This window comes from Heloderma suspectum, chromosome 15, assembly GCF_057233095.1.
Source record: "Heloderma suspectum isolate Gila_16-S chromosome 15, 16-S_ref, whole genome shotgun sequence".
Classification (NCBI taxonomy): Eukaryota; Metazoa; Chordata; class Lepidosauria; order Squamata; family Helodermatidae; genus Heloderma; species Heloderma suspectum.
The window spans coordinates 609,003-625,313 of NC_139472.1; the positions used below are offsets into that span (position 1 = coordinate 609,003).

Below are 16,311 nucleotides of genomic sequence, written 5' to 3' on the forward strand. Positions count from 1 at the left end.
CCTCTCTTGCAGGTTTTGAACTGGGCGGGGTTTCCCCCTCCTCGCAACCATGTTTAGGTGCGAGGAGCCAGGTGGTGCTGTCCTGCAGGCTGTGGCCAGCCCCTGGGCTGCCAGAGCCCCTTGCTGCCCTTGGTTCAGCCCGTCCTCTTAGGATTTGCATTTCTTCGGCCCCAGCGTTCCCTTCTGAGTCCTTCCGCAGCTCCCTGGCCTCGGGGGGGGGGGGGGGGCTGTGGCTACCCAGAACTGGACTCGGGCCTCCAGCAGCAAAGCCCAGGGCGACAACTGTGGTCCCCCGTTCTCCAGGCGTGATTCACACGACCTGAGGCAGGCCCTCCACGGGGTCAGATGTCTCCCTTTGTCCCTGCAGGCTTGTGGGGTATCCTGGTCAGTACGGAAAACTCCTGGGCATGAGGAACGAAGACGTGAGTACCGAGGCAGACGGGAGCCATTTGTTCCTCCCAGTGAGTGGGTCGCCATTTTCTGCTGCCTCTTTCTGAGCGCTGCCAGTCTCGATGCAAGAGCTGAAACCAGCCGAATGTTTCCCAGAGTCTGGGAGAGGCTTTGCTTCCCATGGCGTGCATACACACTTTGTTTTTGTCCTGCTGTCAACATTGATCAAACAGGTCTGATAGGTTTTTGAAACATTGCAGAAGAAAGCCTGCTGCGCCTGTTTCACCAAGTCCAAAATGGGAGGAATGGGCAGCAGTTCCCTCTTTCCAATTCCCTTGACGGCATCTGAAGCAGTTTTCTCTGCCAGCTCAAAGGGGCCCACTGGGGCTCCGATTCCTAGGCAGTGCAGGGGCACCTCTGGCTTTCAGAAGCTCAGCACTGGCGTCACAGAGGCCTCTCCTGAGCTGTGCAGGCACCCACGGCCTGCTCCCTCTCGCCCTGCAGTGTGGTCCCGGCGGGTGCCTGATTGAGCTGGCTCAGCAGCTCTTCATCATCATGGTCGGGAAGCAGATCGTCAGCAACATCCAGGAGTTCCTTGTGCCGTGAGTGGAGAGGGGCGGGGGGCTCTCCGCACACCCCTGCCCTTCGCCCTGGGCCGCTAGGCGGACGGGCCTCGCAGGGTGTTCCTCCGGCCAGAGTTTGCGCGGCCCCTGCATTTGCCTGCCTCTTCCCTGCAGCAAGCTGGAGGCCTGGCGCCAGAAGAGGAGGCTGGCCCGGGTGCGCGGCGCCCAGACCTGCCAGGAGCCCCGGCGCTGGGAGGAGGACTACGAGCTGATTGAGTGCGAAGGCCTCTTTGGGGAGTACCTGGAGATGGGTGAGCGGGGCAAGGTGGCAAGAGGCGGCTGCGGGGGGTGTTCTGTGCATAGCGGCTCACTGGGGACAGATGGCGCTGCCTCACGTGAGCCACGCCTGTAGTCCACCTTGCTCAGTGCAGCATTCCCCGAACTTTTTGATGGGTGTGTTTGGGATTTTGTCGTAGATGCTCTCACAAAATGGCTGCCGTAAGAGGTTGGCTCACCCATTCCTAGAATGGCTGCATGATGGGCCTGGTGGGTCACAAGGCACTCCTTTCCCGGAAGGCCCGCTGGCAAGCCCCATGCCCAGGCGCCCAGGCCCAGGGCAGCAGTGGGGTCTGAGCTCCAGCACGCAGAGCCGGCTGCCCCTTGGGCGCCAGTGAGGATGGCGCGGCGGGGTGGCACAGTGCTTGCAGGACGCCAGCCTCCCAGTTAATCCCAGAAGAGGAAGGAAGGAATCCAGAAGTGCCTTGATGCCCACAGGCTCCCCCCTGGATGCCCCCCTCTCCGCGCTGAGTGGCGGCGACGCTCCACGGTTTCAGGGAGGTGAGGGCCTTTCCCTGCCCCGCCTGGAGATGCCGGTGATCAAACCTGGGACCTCCTGCCTGGCGAGTGGGTGGTCCGAGCGACAGTCTTTCCCCGCTAGCAAATCTCAAAAGTACAGCATCAGGTTTGAAAACAGTTCAATGAACAATTTATTACCAAATGTGTCGACAAGTTCAAACAGAGCAAAATCAACAATTCGTCTAATGTATCAAAGCACACCATTTCTTCGTTACATTTAGTTCAGCGTTACTCTGTTGCATTTATTTTAGGCATTTCTTGCTCGCCCTTCAACCAATTCCCAGAATGACTTGCAATGAACAATGGAGTCATAGAATCATAGAATAGTAGGGTTGGAAGGGCCCTACAAGGCCATCGAGTCCAACCCCCTGCTCCATGCAGGAATCCAAGTCAGAGCATCCCTGACAGATGGCTGTCCAGCCTCGTCCTGAACGCCTCCAGTGTGGGAGAGCCCACCACCTCCCCAGGTCATTGGTTCCATTGTCGTATTGCTCTAACAGTCAGGAAGTTTTTCCTGATGTTCAGCCTGAATCTGGCTTCCTGTCACTTGAGCCCGTAACAGGGGGAGCAAACAGGAGTTGGCCAGGGGAGGTGCAGTGGTTGAAGAGACAAAGGAGACAGAGGCTAAGAGGTAAGTGGGCTGCAGGAAGCCCAGGGGGCTGCCCTTTATCCTTCTGATTGGCTGTAAGCTCACCAGGTGCTTCTGAGAGCTCCAACTGAATTGGAGGGGTGTGGCCTGAGTACTCCCAGCAGCTGACTGGGCGGGAAGCTTCAGTCTGTTTCCCGCCTCCCAGCTGAGCAGAGCAGAGCAGAGCAAGCTGCTCCAGCTGGTCCAGGGACTACAGAAGCAGGCAAGCTCCCAGAGAGCGAGCGAACAGGGAGCAAACAGGAGTTGGCCAAGGGAGTTCGGCAGGGGAGGTCAAGGGGGAGGCCCCTAACATCTGGGCATTAGTATATAGACATCAAAGACCATGTGCTTCAGAGTGCAGGACACAGAATAATGGGCTCAAGTTACAGGAAGCCAGATTCCGGCTGAACATCAGGAAAAACTTCCTGACTGTAAGAGCAATACGACAATGGAACCAATTACCTGGGGAGGTGGTGGGCTCTCCCACACTGGGAGTGTGTCTTGAGGCGTTCAAGACGAGGCTGGACAGCCATCTGTCAGGGATGCTCTGACTTGGATTCCTGCATTGAGCAGGGGGTTGGACTCGATGGCCTTGTAGGCCCCTTCCAACCCTACGATTCTATGATTCTATTCCGTGTCCTGCACTCTGGGATGATCAAGAAGAGATGCTGGCCTTCTTCTCTGTGACAACCTTTCAAGTACTTGAAGAGTGCTATCATACCTCCCCTCAGTCTTCTCTTCTCAAGGCTAAACATGCCCAGTTCTTTCTGTCTCTCTTCATAGGGCTTTGTTTCCAGTCCTCTGATCATCTTTGTTGCCCTCCTCTGAACCCTCTCCAGTTTGTCTGCATCCTTCTTCAAGTGTGGTGCCCAGAACTGGACACAGTACTCCAGATGAGGCCTAACCAGTGCTGAGTAGAGGGGAACTAGTACTTCCCGGGATTTGGAAGCGATGCTTCTATGAATGCAGCCCAAAATAGCATTTGCCTTTTTTGCAGCCACATCACATTGTTGGCTCATATTCAGCTTGTGGTCGACCACAATTCCAAGATCCTTCTCGCTTGTAGTGTTGTTGAGCCACGTATCCCCCATCTTGTAACTGTGCATTTGGTTTCTTTTTCCTAGGTGCTGAACTTGGTATTTATCCCTATTAAATGTCATTCTGTTGTTTTCTGCCCAGCGCTCCAGTCTATCCAGATCACTTTGAATTTTGTTTCTGTCTTCCAAAGTATTAGCTATCCCGCCCAATTTGGTGTCATCTGCAAATGTGATCAGCATTCCCTGCACCTCCTCCTCCAAGTCATTAATAAAAATGTTGAAGAGCACTGGGCCCAGGACCGAGCCCTGCGGTACCCCACTCGTTACCTCTCCCCAGCTTGAGAAGGTCCCATTGATAAGCACTCTTTGAGTCCGATTCTGTAGCCAACTGTGGATCCACCGGATCGTTGTTTCATCTAGCCCACTTTGAGCTAGTTTGCTCATCAGGATATCACAGGGCACTTTGTCGAAAGCTTTGCTGAAGTCGAGGTATATGATGTCTACAGCATTCCCACGGTCTACAAGGGAGGTTACTTGATCAAAAAATGAGATCAGATTTGTCTGGCAGGACTTGTTTTTGACAAATCCATGTTGGCTTCGAGTAATCACGGCATTGTTGTCAAGGTGCTTCCAGATGGATTGCTTTATGATCTGCTCCAGAATTTTCCCAGGGATTGATGTCAGACTGACTGGTCTGTAGTTCCCACGTTCCTCCTTTTTACCCTTTTTGAAGATAGGGACAATGTTAGCCCTCCTCCAGTCATCTGGCACTTCCCCTGTCCTCCATGATTTCTCAAAGAGAATAGACAGCAGTTCTGAGAGTTCTTCTGCCAGTTCCTTTATTACTCTAGGATGTAGTTCATCTGGCCCTGGAGATTTGAGCTCATTCAAAGTATTGAGGTGTTCCTTGACCATATGCCTATCGATCTCAAGCTGCAATCCTCCCCCTTCAGCCTGTACTTCGCCTTTGCCAGGCGGGTCATAGACCCTCTTTTGGGAGAAGACTGAGCCAAAGTAGGAATTGAGCACCTCTGCCTCTTCTTTGTCATCTGTTATCGTTTTGCCATCCTTATTTAATAGCTGAACCACCATTTCTTTCCTCTGCCTTTTACTATGCACGTAGCTGAAGAAAGCCTTTTTGTTGTTTTTAGCATCCCTTGCTAATCTCAGCTCATTCTCAGCTTTAGCCTTCCTGACGCCATCCCTGCAATTCTGTGCTATCTGCCTGTACTCTTCCTTTGTTACTTGGCCTTCTTTCCACTTCCCATATGTGTCCTTTTTTGTTTTCAGGTCATCCCTAAGCTTTTTGTGAAGCCACATTGGCTTCTTCTGTTGTCTTCCACCTTTTCTTCTTGTTGGAATTGTTTGTGATTGTGCCTTGAGAATTTAGTTTTTTAAAGCTCCCACCCATCTTGGACTCCTTTTCTCGTTAGCGTCGCTTGCCATGGGACCTTACTGATCATTGTTCTGAGTTTAGTAAAATCAGCTTTCCTAAAATCCAGGGTACGCGTTTGACTACACTCGGCTTTTGCTTCCCTTAGAACCAAGAACTCAAGTACGACATGGTCGCTTTCCCCCAGAGTCCCTGTAACTGCTACTTTATCCACTAAGTCATCTCTGTTGGTTAGGATCAAGTCAAGGAGAGCCGATCCTCTAGTTCCTTCCTCTACTTTCTGTAGGAGGAAGTTATCCGCCACACAAGTCAGGAATTTCCTGGAGGGGCCATGTTTTACAGAATTTGTCTCCCACCAGATATCGGGGAAATTGAAGTCCCCCATTACTACTACATCATGCTTCCTTAAAACATTGGCTATTTGCTTTTCAAAAGTTTCATCCTCGTCTTCTCCTTGACTGGGTGGCCGGTAGTAGACTCCAACCACCAGGTTCCTTTTATTCTTTGCTCCATTTATTTCAACCCAGATGCTCTCGATGGGGCTACCAAGCTCCTCCTCCTGTATTTATATGCAGAGATATATATTTTTCACATACAGTGCAACCCCACCTCCCTTTCTGTTCCTCCTGTTCTTTTTGAATGAGTTATATCCTTCAGTTGCTGTATTTCAGTCACGAGAGTCATCCCACCTAGTCTCAGTTGTACCTATCAGGTCATAATTTCCCTCTTGTATTAAGAGTTCAAGTTCGTTCTGTTTGTTTCCCATACTCTGGGCATTATTATATAGACATCGAAGACCATGTGCTTCATAGTCTGGCTTTTTATTTATTTATTTCATTTCTATACCGCCCAATAGCTGAAGCTCTCTGGGCGGTTCACAAAAATTTCTTCCTACATGTGTCTGAAGACTATTATTGGGTGCTATCAGAGCTGTTCTCTCCGTTGCAGTGCATGCGCCTACGCCCATTGTTACCCCCAACATTACATCTCCCTTCCCCGTAGGATTCAGTTTAAAGCCCTCCTGATGAAGTTCTTCATGCAGTGGCCAAACACATTCTTCCCATTCTTTGTGAGGTGCAACCCGTCCCTAGCCAACAGCCCATCTTCCAGGAAGTATAGCCCGTGGTCCCAGAATCCAAATCTCTCTCGTCGGCACCACCTTCATAGCCAGTCATTCACCCGGAGTATTTTTCGTTCCCATTCTGTCCCTCTTCTGACTACTGGAAGGATGGATGAGAAAACTATCTGGGCCCCAAAGTTCTTGAGTTTCCTTCCCAAAGCTTCAAAGTCTGACATGATCTCTTCGTAGCTCCGCTTGGCGGTATCATTTGTTCCCTCATGGATGAGAAGAAAGGGATACCTGTCAGTGGGCTTTATGAGTGCAGGGAACCTTTCAGTCACGTCTCTAATCCGTCCTCCGGGGAGACAACATACCTGGCGAGTCCACGGGTCTTCGCGACATACTTGGGTCTCGATCCCACGCAGCAAGGAGTCTCCCACTATGCTGGGCAGAAAAGAACAGAATGACATTTAATAGGGATAAATGCCAAGTTCTGCACCTAGGAAAAGGAAACCCAATGCACAGTTACAAGATGGGGGATACGTGGCTCAAAAATACTACAAGCGAGAAGGATCTTGGAATTGTTGTCAATCACAAGCTGAATATGAGCCAAGAATGGAATGTGGCTGCAAAGAAGGCCAATGCTCTTTTGGGCTGCATTAAGAGAAGCATCGCTTCCAAATCCCGGGAAGTACTAGTTCCCCTCTACGCAGCACTGGTTAGGCCTCATCTGGAGTACTGTGTCCAGTTCTGGGCACCACACTTTCAGAAGGATGCAGACAAGCTGGAGAGGGTTCAGAGGAGGGCAACGAAGATGATCAGGGGACTGGAAACAAAGCCCCATGAAGAGAGACTGAAAGAACTGGGCCTGTTTAGCCTTGAGAAGAGAAGACTGAGGGGAGATAGGATAGTGCTCTTCGAGTATTTGAAAGGCTGTCACAGAGAGGAAGGCCAGGATCTCTTCTTGATCATCCCAGAGTGCAGGACATGGAATAATGGGCTCAAGTTCCAGGAAGCCAGATTCCGGCTGAACACCAAGAAAAACATCCTGTTAGAGCAATACAACAATGGAACCCACTCCCCAGGGAGGCGGTGGGCTCTCCCACACTGGAGGCGTTCAAGACGAGGCTGGACAGCCATCTGTCGGGGATGCCCTGACTTGGATTCCTGCATTGAGCAGGAGTTGGACTCGATGGTCTTGTAGGCCCCTTCCAACCCTACTATGCTATGATTCTATGCGAAGAATATGGTGAAGCACAAATATGCTTCCTTTTACTGTGGCCACCTGTTTTATTTGTGATTTACTCTTTTATTGGTTTAACATAAACTGCTCTGGAAATGTTTAAGTGAAGGGCAATGTAGAAATGCTTTACATAAATAAAACATTAAAATGAAGTTATACAACCTAGTAACCAAGAAACACAGTCCATAGAATCTTAAGGGCTGGAAGGGCCCTTGGAGGTCAACTAGTCCACCACCACCCCGGTCCAGGAGGGCTGGGCAATGCAGGATGAGGCTACAGTATTCCCGACAGGTGGCCGCCTGGCCTGTGCTTGAAAGACCTCTCATGCAGGAGCAGAATTGGCAACAAAAACAGGCCCTTTTGGCTCCTCTCCAGTCCGATAAACCCAAGACCTGCTCTCCAGGGGTGTTGTGCAGATTCCTCCTGAGATGTGGCAGGCTGATAATACTTAGTCCATCTTTCTTTCTCTCTTCCTTAGTGCTCCAGTTTGGTTTCATCACCATTTTTGTGGCCGCCTTCCCACTGGCCCCACTCTTTGCGCTGCTCAACAACTGGGTGGAGATCCGCCTGGATGCCCAGAAATTCGTCTGTGAGTACCGCCGCCCAGTGGCGGAGCGGGCCCAGGACATCAGCGTCTGGTTCTTCATCCTGGATGTCCTGGCACAAGTCTCTGTCATTGTCAACGTGAGTCCGGGAGACGCGTGGCCTCCCCAGTCCAACGCACTCGAGACCGGGGGGGAGGGGTGCATCTACTATGCAGGGCCAGCACCAAGGGTTGGCATGGACAGGCACCCGCCCAGGGCCCACACCCCAGCAGGGGCCCGCTGACACAAGCCCCCTGGAGCAGCAACGGTGTTGGTGGCGATGTGTTCCCTGGCTCTCCACAGCAAGTGGGAGCAATGAGGAGGAGGAGGAGAAGCAAGGGCAGCTGGTGAAGGTAGACGCAGCGGGGGAGGGGGCCCATGGAGGGGGCCTTGCACCAGGGCCCCCCAAAACCTGCAGCCAGCGCTGCTTCCTCCAAAGCAGCTGATGCCAAACCAGCCCTAGCTGAAGTAGAGCGGCAGTGTTTTGTTTCAGGAGGGCTCCTGTGCCTTGGCGTTTGAGGCGGAATGCTTTTCCTGGATTGCAGTCATGGGGAAAGTTGCACTGACTGGATTTCTGCACATTACTTCAGCGGGGGGGGGGGGGGTCAGGGTGCATAGAATATATGTGGCAAACTTACACCTGCCTGATTTTCTGTGAAAAGGCTGTGCCCCTTGTGACCTGAACAATAAGGATGCAGCACCAAGCACACAGGCTGTTTGGGTCCCAAGGGTGAATAGTTTCAGGTGTCTCCACCTCCACATTCAATGTAATTTCCCGCTTCTTCTCCATCCAGTTTGAAAACGGACCTTTTCACATGTACCAAGGAACCCTGGGAAGTTGCCATTATTACACTTATGTCCTGCCGTTTTCCAAGGAACCCATGGCAGCTTACATAGCCCTCCTCCTCGCCCTTTTATCCTCACAGCAACCCTGTGAGGTAGGTTAGGGTGAGAGTCAGTGGCTGGCCCAAAGTCACCCAGTGAGCTTCATGCCCAAGGCAGGACTTGAACCTGGATTTCCCGAGTGCCAGTCCAGCACTCTCACTGGTGTACCACATTGGAGCTGAAAACGGCCTCATCCTCGCAGGACAGATGTTCCCATAAGAACATCAGAATAGCCCTGCTGGATCAGACCAAGGGTCTGTCCAGTCCAGCATTCTCTTCACAGAGTGGCCAACCAGCTGTCGACTGGGAACCTGTGAGCAGGGCATGAGCGCAACAGCACCCTACTGCCCATGCTCCCCAGCAACTGGGTTCCCAGGGCTCCTTGGTTGGGGGCTCAGTGGGAACCTCTTGAACCCGTTCAGAACTGGCGGCATGTGCAGCATAGCTGCGCCCTTGGGCAAAGCAGCTCCTCAGGAGGGTCGGTTCCCAGCCCGCTTCCCCCCGTAGCCTCTGCTCTGCCCACAGGCCTTCCTCGTCGCCTTCACCTCTGACTTCCTGCCACGCCTCCTCTACCAGTACGAGCATGACGGCCACCTTCACGGCTATGTCAACTTCACCCTGGCCTACTCCCCACCCAGCTACGTGGACAGCAACCACACCATGTGCCGGTGAGCAGAGTGGGGCCTCCCCCTTGCCACGGGCCGTGGCTCGCCCGCCACGCTGACTGGCCGTGACGCCTCCCTCCCCAGGTACAAGGCCTTCCGCGATGCCCACGGGAGCCACACCATCTTCTACTGGAAGCTGCTGGCCGTCCGCTTGGGCTTCATCATCGCCTTCGAGGTGAGAGGAAGCACAGATTGGGAGAAACTGAAACTGAAGCAGCATGCCACATTTTTATCGAAGGGGTGGCATAGAGAGCCTTAGAAGGCAATAAGAAATACCGTCATTATCCTGATTCCCCCCCCCTTACTGTTCACCACTCAGGAACCGTTTTTGGATGCAGAGCAGCCCATAGGCTTTGCAACCGATAAAGCAGAAGGGTACACTGCCCCATTCGACGCGGGGGCAAGGGAGGCATCTTTGCTGTCGGCGTCTGTCCTGTCGCTGGGGCACTGTCATCTGCCCCCACTTTCAGGCTTCATCGCAAACGTGTCTTCTCAGGGTGCCCCTCAGCAGAGACTCACTTCCCAGGCAAAACTAAAGGAGGGAAGAGCGCAGCCAGTGTTTGGGGCTCCTGTGGTCGAACTTGCGCTGTTCATCTGCACCTTAATTGTCTCCTTTAATGGAGCCTAATTGTCCCATTTAACTGGATCCTGTTTCAATCCATTTTAATTGAGTTTGCTTTATTCGGCTGAACCACCCCCCTCCTAGCGCAGTCTCCGCATCTGTGCTTCATCCCCCCAAATGCATGAAATTTGCTGAGCTCTGGCCTGGCACAGAGCTTCAGATGTGCCTGGCTAGGGAAACAAATTCCACCTCTGTAGAGTTCCATACTGATGAGTTCGGGGGACAGAATCCCTATGAACGCCGCCTCCCTCCACACACGCCGGGGTCTGTTTCAGCCCTGAGACTGGGCCATGGGCCAAGATGGGCCCGTGCGAATGCACTCCGCCAGTGGTGTTGGGGAAGCCACGTTCCCTCGGCCTCAGTCCCCCCATCTGCCATAAGGGGAGGGGGAGGCCAGCCGGCCTCGCGGGGCCGTCGAGAGGCTGGATGAGAGTGACACACGAGCGCAGCCCCCCGCCCCTTTCCTTCTCGCCCGTCTTTCAGCATGCCGTCTTCTTCTGCCTGCGCCTCATTGCCTGGCTGGTGCCAGACGTCCCCGCGTCCCTGGAGGCGACAGTCAAGCGGGAGCGCCACCTGGCCAAGCGGGCCCTGGCCGACAACCGGGCCGCGCTGCTGACGGCGAGTCGCGACTCCTGCCCCTCGCCAGGTCAGTGCTCGGGGTGCGCAGTGGGCGCGTGAGCGCCTATGTCCTTGTCAGCGCCAACCTCCCAGCAGCAAGGCAGGGTGCTCTGGGCCCCCCTGCGCTGTCCTGGTGGGGTCTCGTACCGCCAGGCGAGCTGGTTCCCCTGCAAGCCCTTGAACTGGCCTCAGCCTTGGGAGATGCCAAGGGAAGAGGCTGTTTTGTTTCCTCCCCGTCCTTTGCTCCTTTGCAGTCCTGCTTACACAAGGGATCCTAATCTGCACTAAGGTTTGTTCACGTTGAGAGGCAGTGTGGTGTAGCGGTTAGAATGTTGGACTGGGACTCAGGGGACCTGGCTTTGAGTCCCCACTTGCTATGAAGCACACCGGGTGACTTGGGGCCAGATGCCGACTCTTGGCCTCACCTGCCTCCTACGGTTTTGTGAGGATAAAGTGGAGAGGAGGAGGAGCAAGTGAGTGCCTTGAGCTCCTTGTGGGGAAAGCAGGCTGTCAATGTAACAATACATCTCTAGGAGCAGGGAGCCCAGGGTGCCTGCATGTTTAGGAAGGTGAATTGTGCAAAGCAGGATCAACCCTTGCTCCGAGATCTGTTTTTAGGGTTGTTTCAGCCTCTCTTCTGAAGGGTGGCAGCTTGGCCCCTGGAACATGAGCCCACTGGGATACCCAAAGGCGAGACTGCCTCTAGGCATATACAGAGAGGATGTCCTGATCCACAGCCAGCTCTTGACACAGCTGGGACAAGGTCCTGGGGCTTCTAGATCAGAGGATGTTCCCGACATCTGGGCAGGCCTCTGCTCCAGAACCTCTCTCTGTGTGTAGAAACAGAATCTCTGGGGGTTTGCTGTGCTCCCGTTGGGCAAGAGCCTGAGGCGGTGATGGCCCAAGAGCGGCGGATAGGGCACACCACCCACTCCCCAGCATCCTGCCCCTAATTTCTGACCCACCCACACACCCCTCCTCCTCCTGGCAAATCCTCCCCTCAGATCAACCCCACACACCTCTTGTGGGGTGTCCAGCAAGAAGGAATGAGAAAACTGGCTGCACATCGTGCCAAGTGGAAGGACCCTGGGAAGCTGAGCCCCAGGACCCATTTCCAGTGCCAGGGCAATGCTGTGGGAAACAGGAGGCTGCCATAATCCCATGAGATTCCCCCCCCCCAGAAGCCCCAGCACCCCTTTCAGTCCTCGTCTTTCCCCAAATGTCAGCCTTAGGGTTTGGGGTATCCTCCCCCCCCCCGCGCACCTCCCTGCCACTGCTTCTGGGTGGCTGTGAGTTGAGGCTGCACAACTGTGGCGTGATCTCGGCGTGCTGTGTTGTTGTGACGTGGCATGTTCCGTGCTGTGTTCTGGCACTCCCTCATGCTGTGCTGCCTCCGCGTGCAGTGGGACCCGCTGGCAGCCTTGTGGCGAGTGGAACTCGCTCCTCCCAGCCACCTTGTTGCCCTGGGTGGGGCATCCAGCTGCTCCCATGCTGGTGCCCCCCCCGGCTTTTGTGCCATTTCCCCTATTCTGAAAGCCGGAAATGCCCCTCTGAAGGCTTTGTGACTTTTAAGTTACAGTAGGCTGGTATATTGGCATCCCTGGCTCTGCCCCATTTGCCTTTGCCCCCCCCCCCCACTGGATGCAGCCCCCGAGAGCTTCTTTACAATGGCATTTGGCCCTCAGGCTGAAATGGGTTCTGCACCCCTGGTTGAGGCCACGGTTGAGCCCTCAACTACATGTGAAGCAGTCAGAATGCAGGAGAGAATTTGGGTCTATAGGACCAAGAGCCCTGTAGCCCACCGTCCACCCTCCCCCAGCACCCAGCCACGTGCCTCTGAGAAACCCAGGAGGACAGCAGCACTGTCATGTTTTTTGTCCCTAGCAGCTGCTAGCCACCTGCTCCCCCCACTTCTGAAAAGGAAGATTGGCCGCCTTCTGGTTATTGTGGCTACATAGCACTCACAGAGCAATTAATTTGACCCCCCACACGCACACAAACCCATGGATGCTCATAGCTGAGTGGAATCTTGTGGCTATGAGTTCCACAGGCTCATTGCTGCTTGGGCCACAGTTGGGCTCTGTCTTGGTTTGTCTTCAAGATGAGCACACAACTTTGCTTCTGTTGGTGTTTGGCTCTTTAAGGCAGACTCTGTGACTCGGGTGGTCTTGTGGCAGGAACCAGAACCCCCCCTTCCCCTCCCTGGCCCCACTGACACCCCCCCATTAGGCCCACTTTTTCCACCCCTCCTTTTTTCCACCCCTCTTTACAATTGCCGTCTTGCTCCCCCACTCTAAGCCTAGGGTTTCCTGGCACCATTCAGCCCAGTGCTGAGCCTGCCTGACCCTGTTCTATGGATCTTGACCCATTTGTAGCTGGGTTTTACCGCGATAGTCTAACCCTGCTGCCCTGGTTTATTTTTGGTTTTTCTCCCCACACAGCAAGCAGCTTTTTACCCAGCAGCGTGATCTAGTGAGGCCAGAAACACGGTGCCGTCATCAGATTCCCTTCCGCTTTGGACTACATGACCTGGCTCCGCACCTTGGTGAGCAGGATCCAGAGGACAATGGAGACGTGGGAAAACTCCCGATCCTGCAGGAGGCCTTGAAGGGAGCTGAAGGGAGCGATGGACACTGTGCTTGCGGATCACCGTTGGCCATTTGGCTATCCCTGACACCCGCCCACACACACACTGTGGGCTGCTTTGCTTTGCTGGCTGTTCCGAGACCCCACCTTCCAACTCTCCATCGTCTTCCGCTCCCTCCCTCCCTCTCCTGGCACCTGGAGATGAGCCAGGGGGCCCTGGGAAGGCGTCTATGACCCTCTCCCTTGTGAATATCTCCCGCTGGATGCTCTTCTGTTTTCCCTGCTCTGGGACAGCCATCCCACTCCAGGTGCTGGGACTATGGGGAAGGAAGAGCTCATCCTTCCAAGGCCAATTTTGCTTGCATGCCCCCCTCCAACTTCCACCCAGCACAGCTGGCTGAGCTGCCAGGAGCCTTTGCTTGTCCTAGGACAGCAGTGAGAAGCTGAGCCATGGTGCCTCATGGGCCACGTTTGCAGCTGGGGTTCTCAGGATATCCTGAGGTATCTCAGGATATCTTCTGGAAAGGGATTGGCCACAACGTGTCCCCCACATCCCTGTTGGGTGCTGAGAAGAGCATCCCCACCCCGAATATTGCGCCGAGCATGCCAGCGTGCAAAAGAGCACTCACTTATTCACACCACTGTGCACTGAGTTTTTAATGCAGAGTTTTGAAGTATTGTGTCTCCAGAAATGCTGTTTGGTCATGCGACCCACAGCTGGGGCGTTTTCTCTGCCTCCACTCATTGTTTTGCCCCCCGAGAGGCATCTGTGTTTCCCTTGTGAGCACGTGAGAAAAAATTGCAGGGATGGTATTGCACGACAAGTGCTCAGACAGTCGTGTTCAAGCACTGCAGTCATGGGGGCGGCTGGCGCTGCAGGAAACCCAAAGGGACTAGCAGAGCTTTGGAGCAGGTCACTGAATGTTGACCCTGCCCCAACTCTCCAAGGAGGTCAGGCAGGGGAATTATCTGTGGCGTGTTCTGCTTTGGGATGAATGGATAGGAAGGTGAGGAGGAAGTTTAGAAGCAGGGCCCCTCCTCAAAACGCAGCACAGGGCAACCGGCACTACTTCCTCACACTCACCTGAGGGAAAAGTGTATCCTGTCCTGGCTCCCTTTTTATTGAGCGTCCACACAACATTGCTGTCAGATCATTGCTTTCCTGCATTTTCTGTGCTGGTTTTTTTCTGTCTCAGACCAGTTTTGGTCAATAAAATGCAATTGCAGTACTGGCCTGTTCTTTGTGGACTGGCAAAGTGCTATTGAGGCTTTTCAGGGCACCTTTGCCTTTAATTAGGAGCTTCCTCCTTGTGGTCCCTTTTATTGCTCTCTGTTTAGCAGCATTACTGAGGAATAGCCTCTTAATTGCTTCTCAGTTGGTTCCTGTTTTCCCCAACTTTAAATAATGGTTTCCTTTCATTATTCTTTCCTTTATAGTTTAATAGCACTATTTTGCTATAAAAGAGAAATAATAAGACCAGTAACTAAGGCTTGCTCTCCTTCAGGGAGCAGCAGCTGACTATTTAAGGGGCAATTCACCAGTAGGCCCACCCAGCCATGCTGAACAGAAAGCAATAAAAGGGGCTAAAGCCACAAGGAGGAAGTTGTTAATTAACATTGTAAGGGCTACTTGCAAAATGGAACTTCCTGCTCTTTGGCAAGGGCTCTATCAAGCATCAATTTAATTCTGCTTCTAATTGATGTTGGAAGGGCAATGCCTTAGCAGCACTAAGGAATCGTAGTGTGGAAGCACCCCAGGGAGCTTCATAGCAGAGCAGGGAATTTGAACCCTGGTCCACGTCCAGCATCTGTGCATTAACATCATGTCTGGGCTAGCCTGGAAGGCAGGAAAGCACTTTCAGGAGGCATGCCTGCCCTCAGGGGGCAACCACAGCCCTTGAGAGCATCCACAGTAACCAACAAGTGACATTTTTGTCAGGCCAGACGAAAAGCTGAAAGAAGCTCAGGCAGAGGGACAGGTGGGGGGGAAGCTGGGATCTGGCTGTGTAATCGCACACCTGGCTTCATTGCAAGACAAGGCTAGCCAGCTGAGGGTTGAGGGTGCCAAAGAAAGGAACCCTGTCCTTGAATTTAGGAGTGGAGTTAGTTCTCTGGGATTTATTTACTGCATTTTTATCCCCCTCTTCAACCCAAAAAAGACTCCCAGAGTGGCTTACAATGATTAATAACGAGACAGTCCCTGCCCTCAGGCTTACAATTTAAAAGACAGGACACAAAAGGAAAAGGGATTGGGAGGGAGAAGGAAAAAAAGAGCAAAACTCGGGCATCAGAATACCTACAAAACCTTGAAGCTTTTTGGCAAGGGATGTGTGGCTTTTAGGGGTTTTAAAAAAAGGGAGGAGTAGGGAAAACCTTTACAAGATTACACTTTATGCTATTAGTGCCTTGCAAGTGAGCAGGGTTCAAATTCCGGAGGCCATGCCCATCTCCCAGCCCCAGGTCTGAGTTACAGTTGAGCCTCTTCCTGAGAGCAACTGGGGGGGTGAGGCTGGAGACTGCAGGACAACAAATGGGTGCCTCCCCCCCATGTGTCACTGCTGCTACTGCTGCTTTGGGGGAAGGGGGTAGAACCCAGCACGCCGTCCTTTGCATTATCAATGCTTGCCCCAAGCCCTAGCCCCTGACATGTTCTTCCCTGAGAGCTGCCTTGCCATGTAGCCATGATCACCCATGTGGGGCAATGAATAAACTTGATCCAAGTGTGTTGTTGGCACTGTGGCTGCCAGACTTGGGGCCTTATTCCATGCAGGGCTGCCCCCCAAACAGGACTTTCCTTCCACACACACACACACACACCAGTTAACAAGGGGACACTGTAGGCCTCTTGCACAAGCCCCGTTGAAATGGAAGCTTCTCTTCCAGTAGAGCTGCAGCCTGGAGGTCCACTATAGTTCTAATTTGAGCAGTTTCCTGGGTGACTTCCTGTGTGCTTAAGCAGTTACTGGCACAGGTTGAGAAAGGAAGTGGGTGGGGAAGTCTTAATTTTACTTTCCTATTAAATAATTCCTTACCTAGAGTCTCTGGGAGAAGGCACAGTAGCAGATACATCAGTAAATGAGATCTGGATTAAAAGATTAACTTCTCTTAGCCCTCTTGGATTCACAGAAGGGGCCCACTGAGTCACAGGAATATCCCCAATGCTTAATGTAAGCCAGGACCAG

The 16,311-nt window shown here is 53.2% G+C and overlaps 1 protein-coding gene across 8 annotated transcripts in view; it reads left to right on the top strand.

Annotated features, from left to right (window-relative positions):
• Positions 1–15,868, top strand: part of LOC146335132 (anoctamin-7-like) — a 29,820-nt gene extending 13,952 nt beyond the window's left edge. For 2 of the 8 annotated variants that reach the window (XM_084821545.1, XM_084821548.1), the window contains 8 exons: positions 368–422; positions 895–992; positions 1,128–1,264; positions 7,648–7,853; positions 9,164–9,306; positions 9,388–9,478; positions 10,409–10,571; positions 12,985–15,868. In XM_084821545.1, the coding sequence (XP_084677671.1) occupies positions 368–422; positions 895–992; positions 1,128–1,264; positions 7,648–7,853; positions 9,164–9,306; positions 9,388–9,478; positions 10,409–10,571; positions 12,985–13,016 (925 nt within the window). In that variant the 3' untranslated portion in view covers positions 13,017–15,868. Of the gene's footprint in view, positions 1–367; positions 462–894; positions 993–1,127; positions 1,265–1,727; positions 1,915–7,647; positions 7,854–9,145; positions 9,307–9,387; positions 9,479–9,622; positions 10,572–12,984 lie in introns of all 8 variants that reach the window. The other 6 variants (XR_014785995.1, XR_014785996.1, XR_014785993.1 and 3 more) reach the window with 6 other exon arrangements.
• Positions 15,869–16,311: the final 443 nt, after the last annotated feature.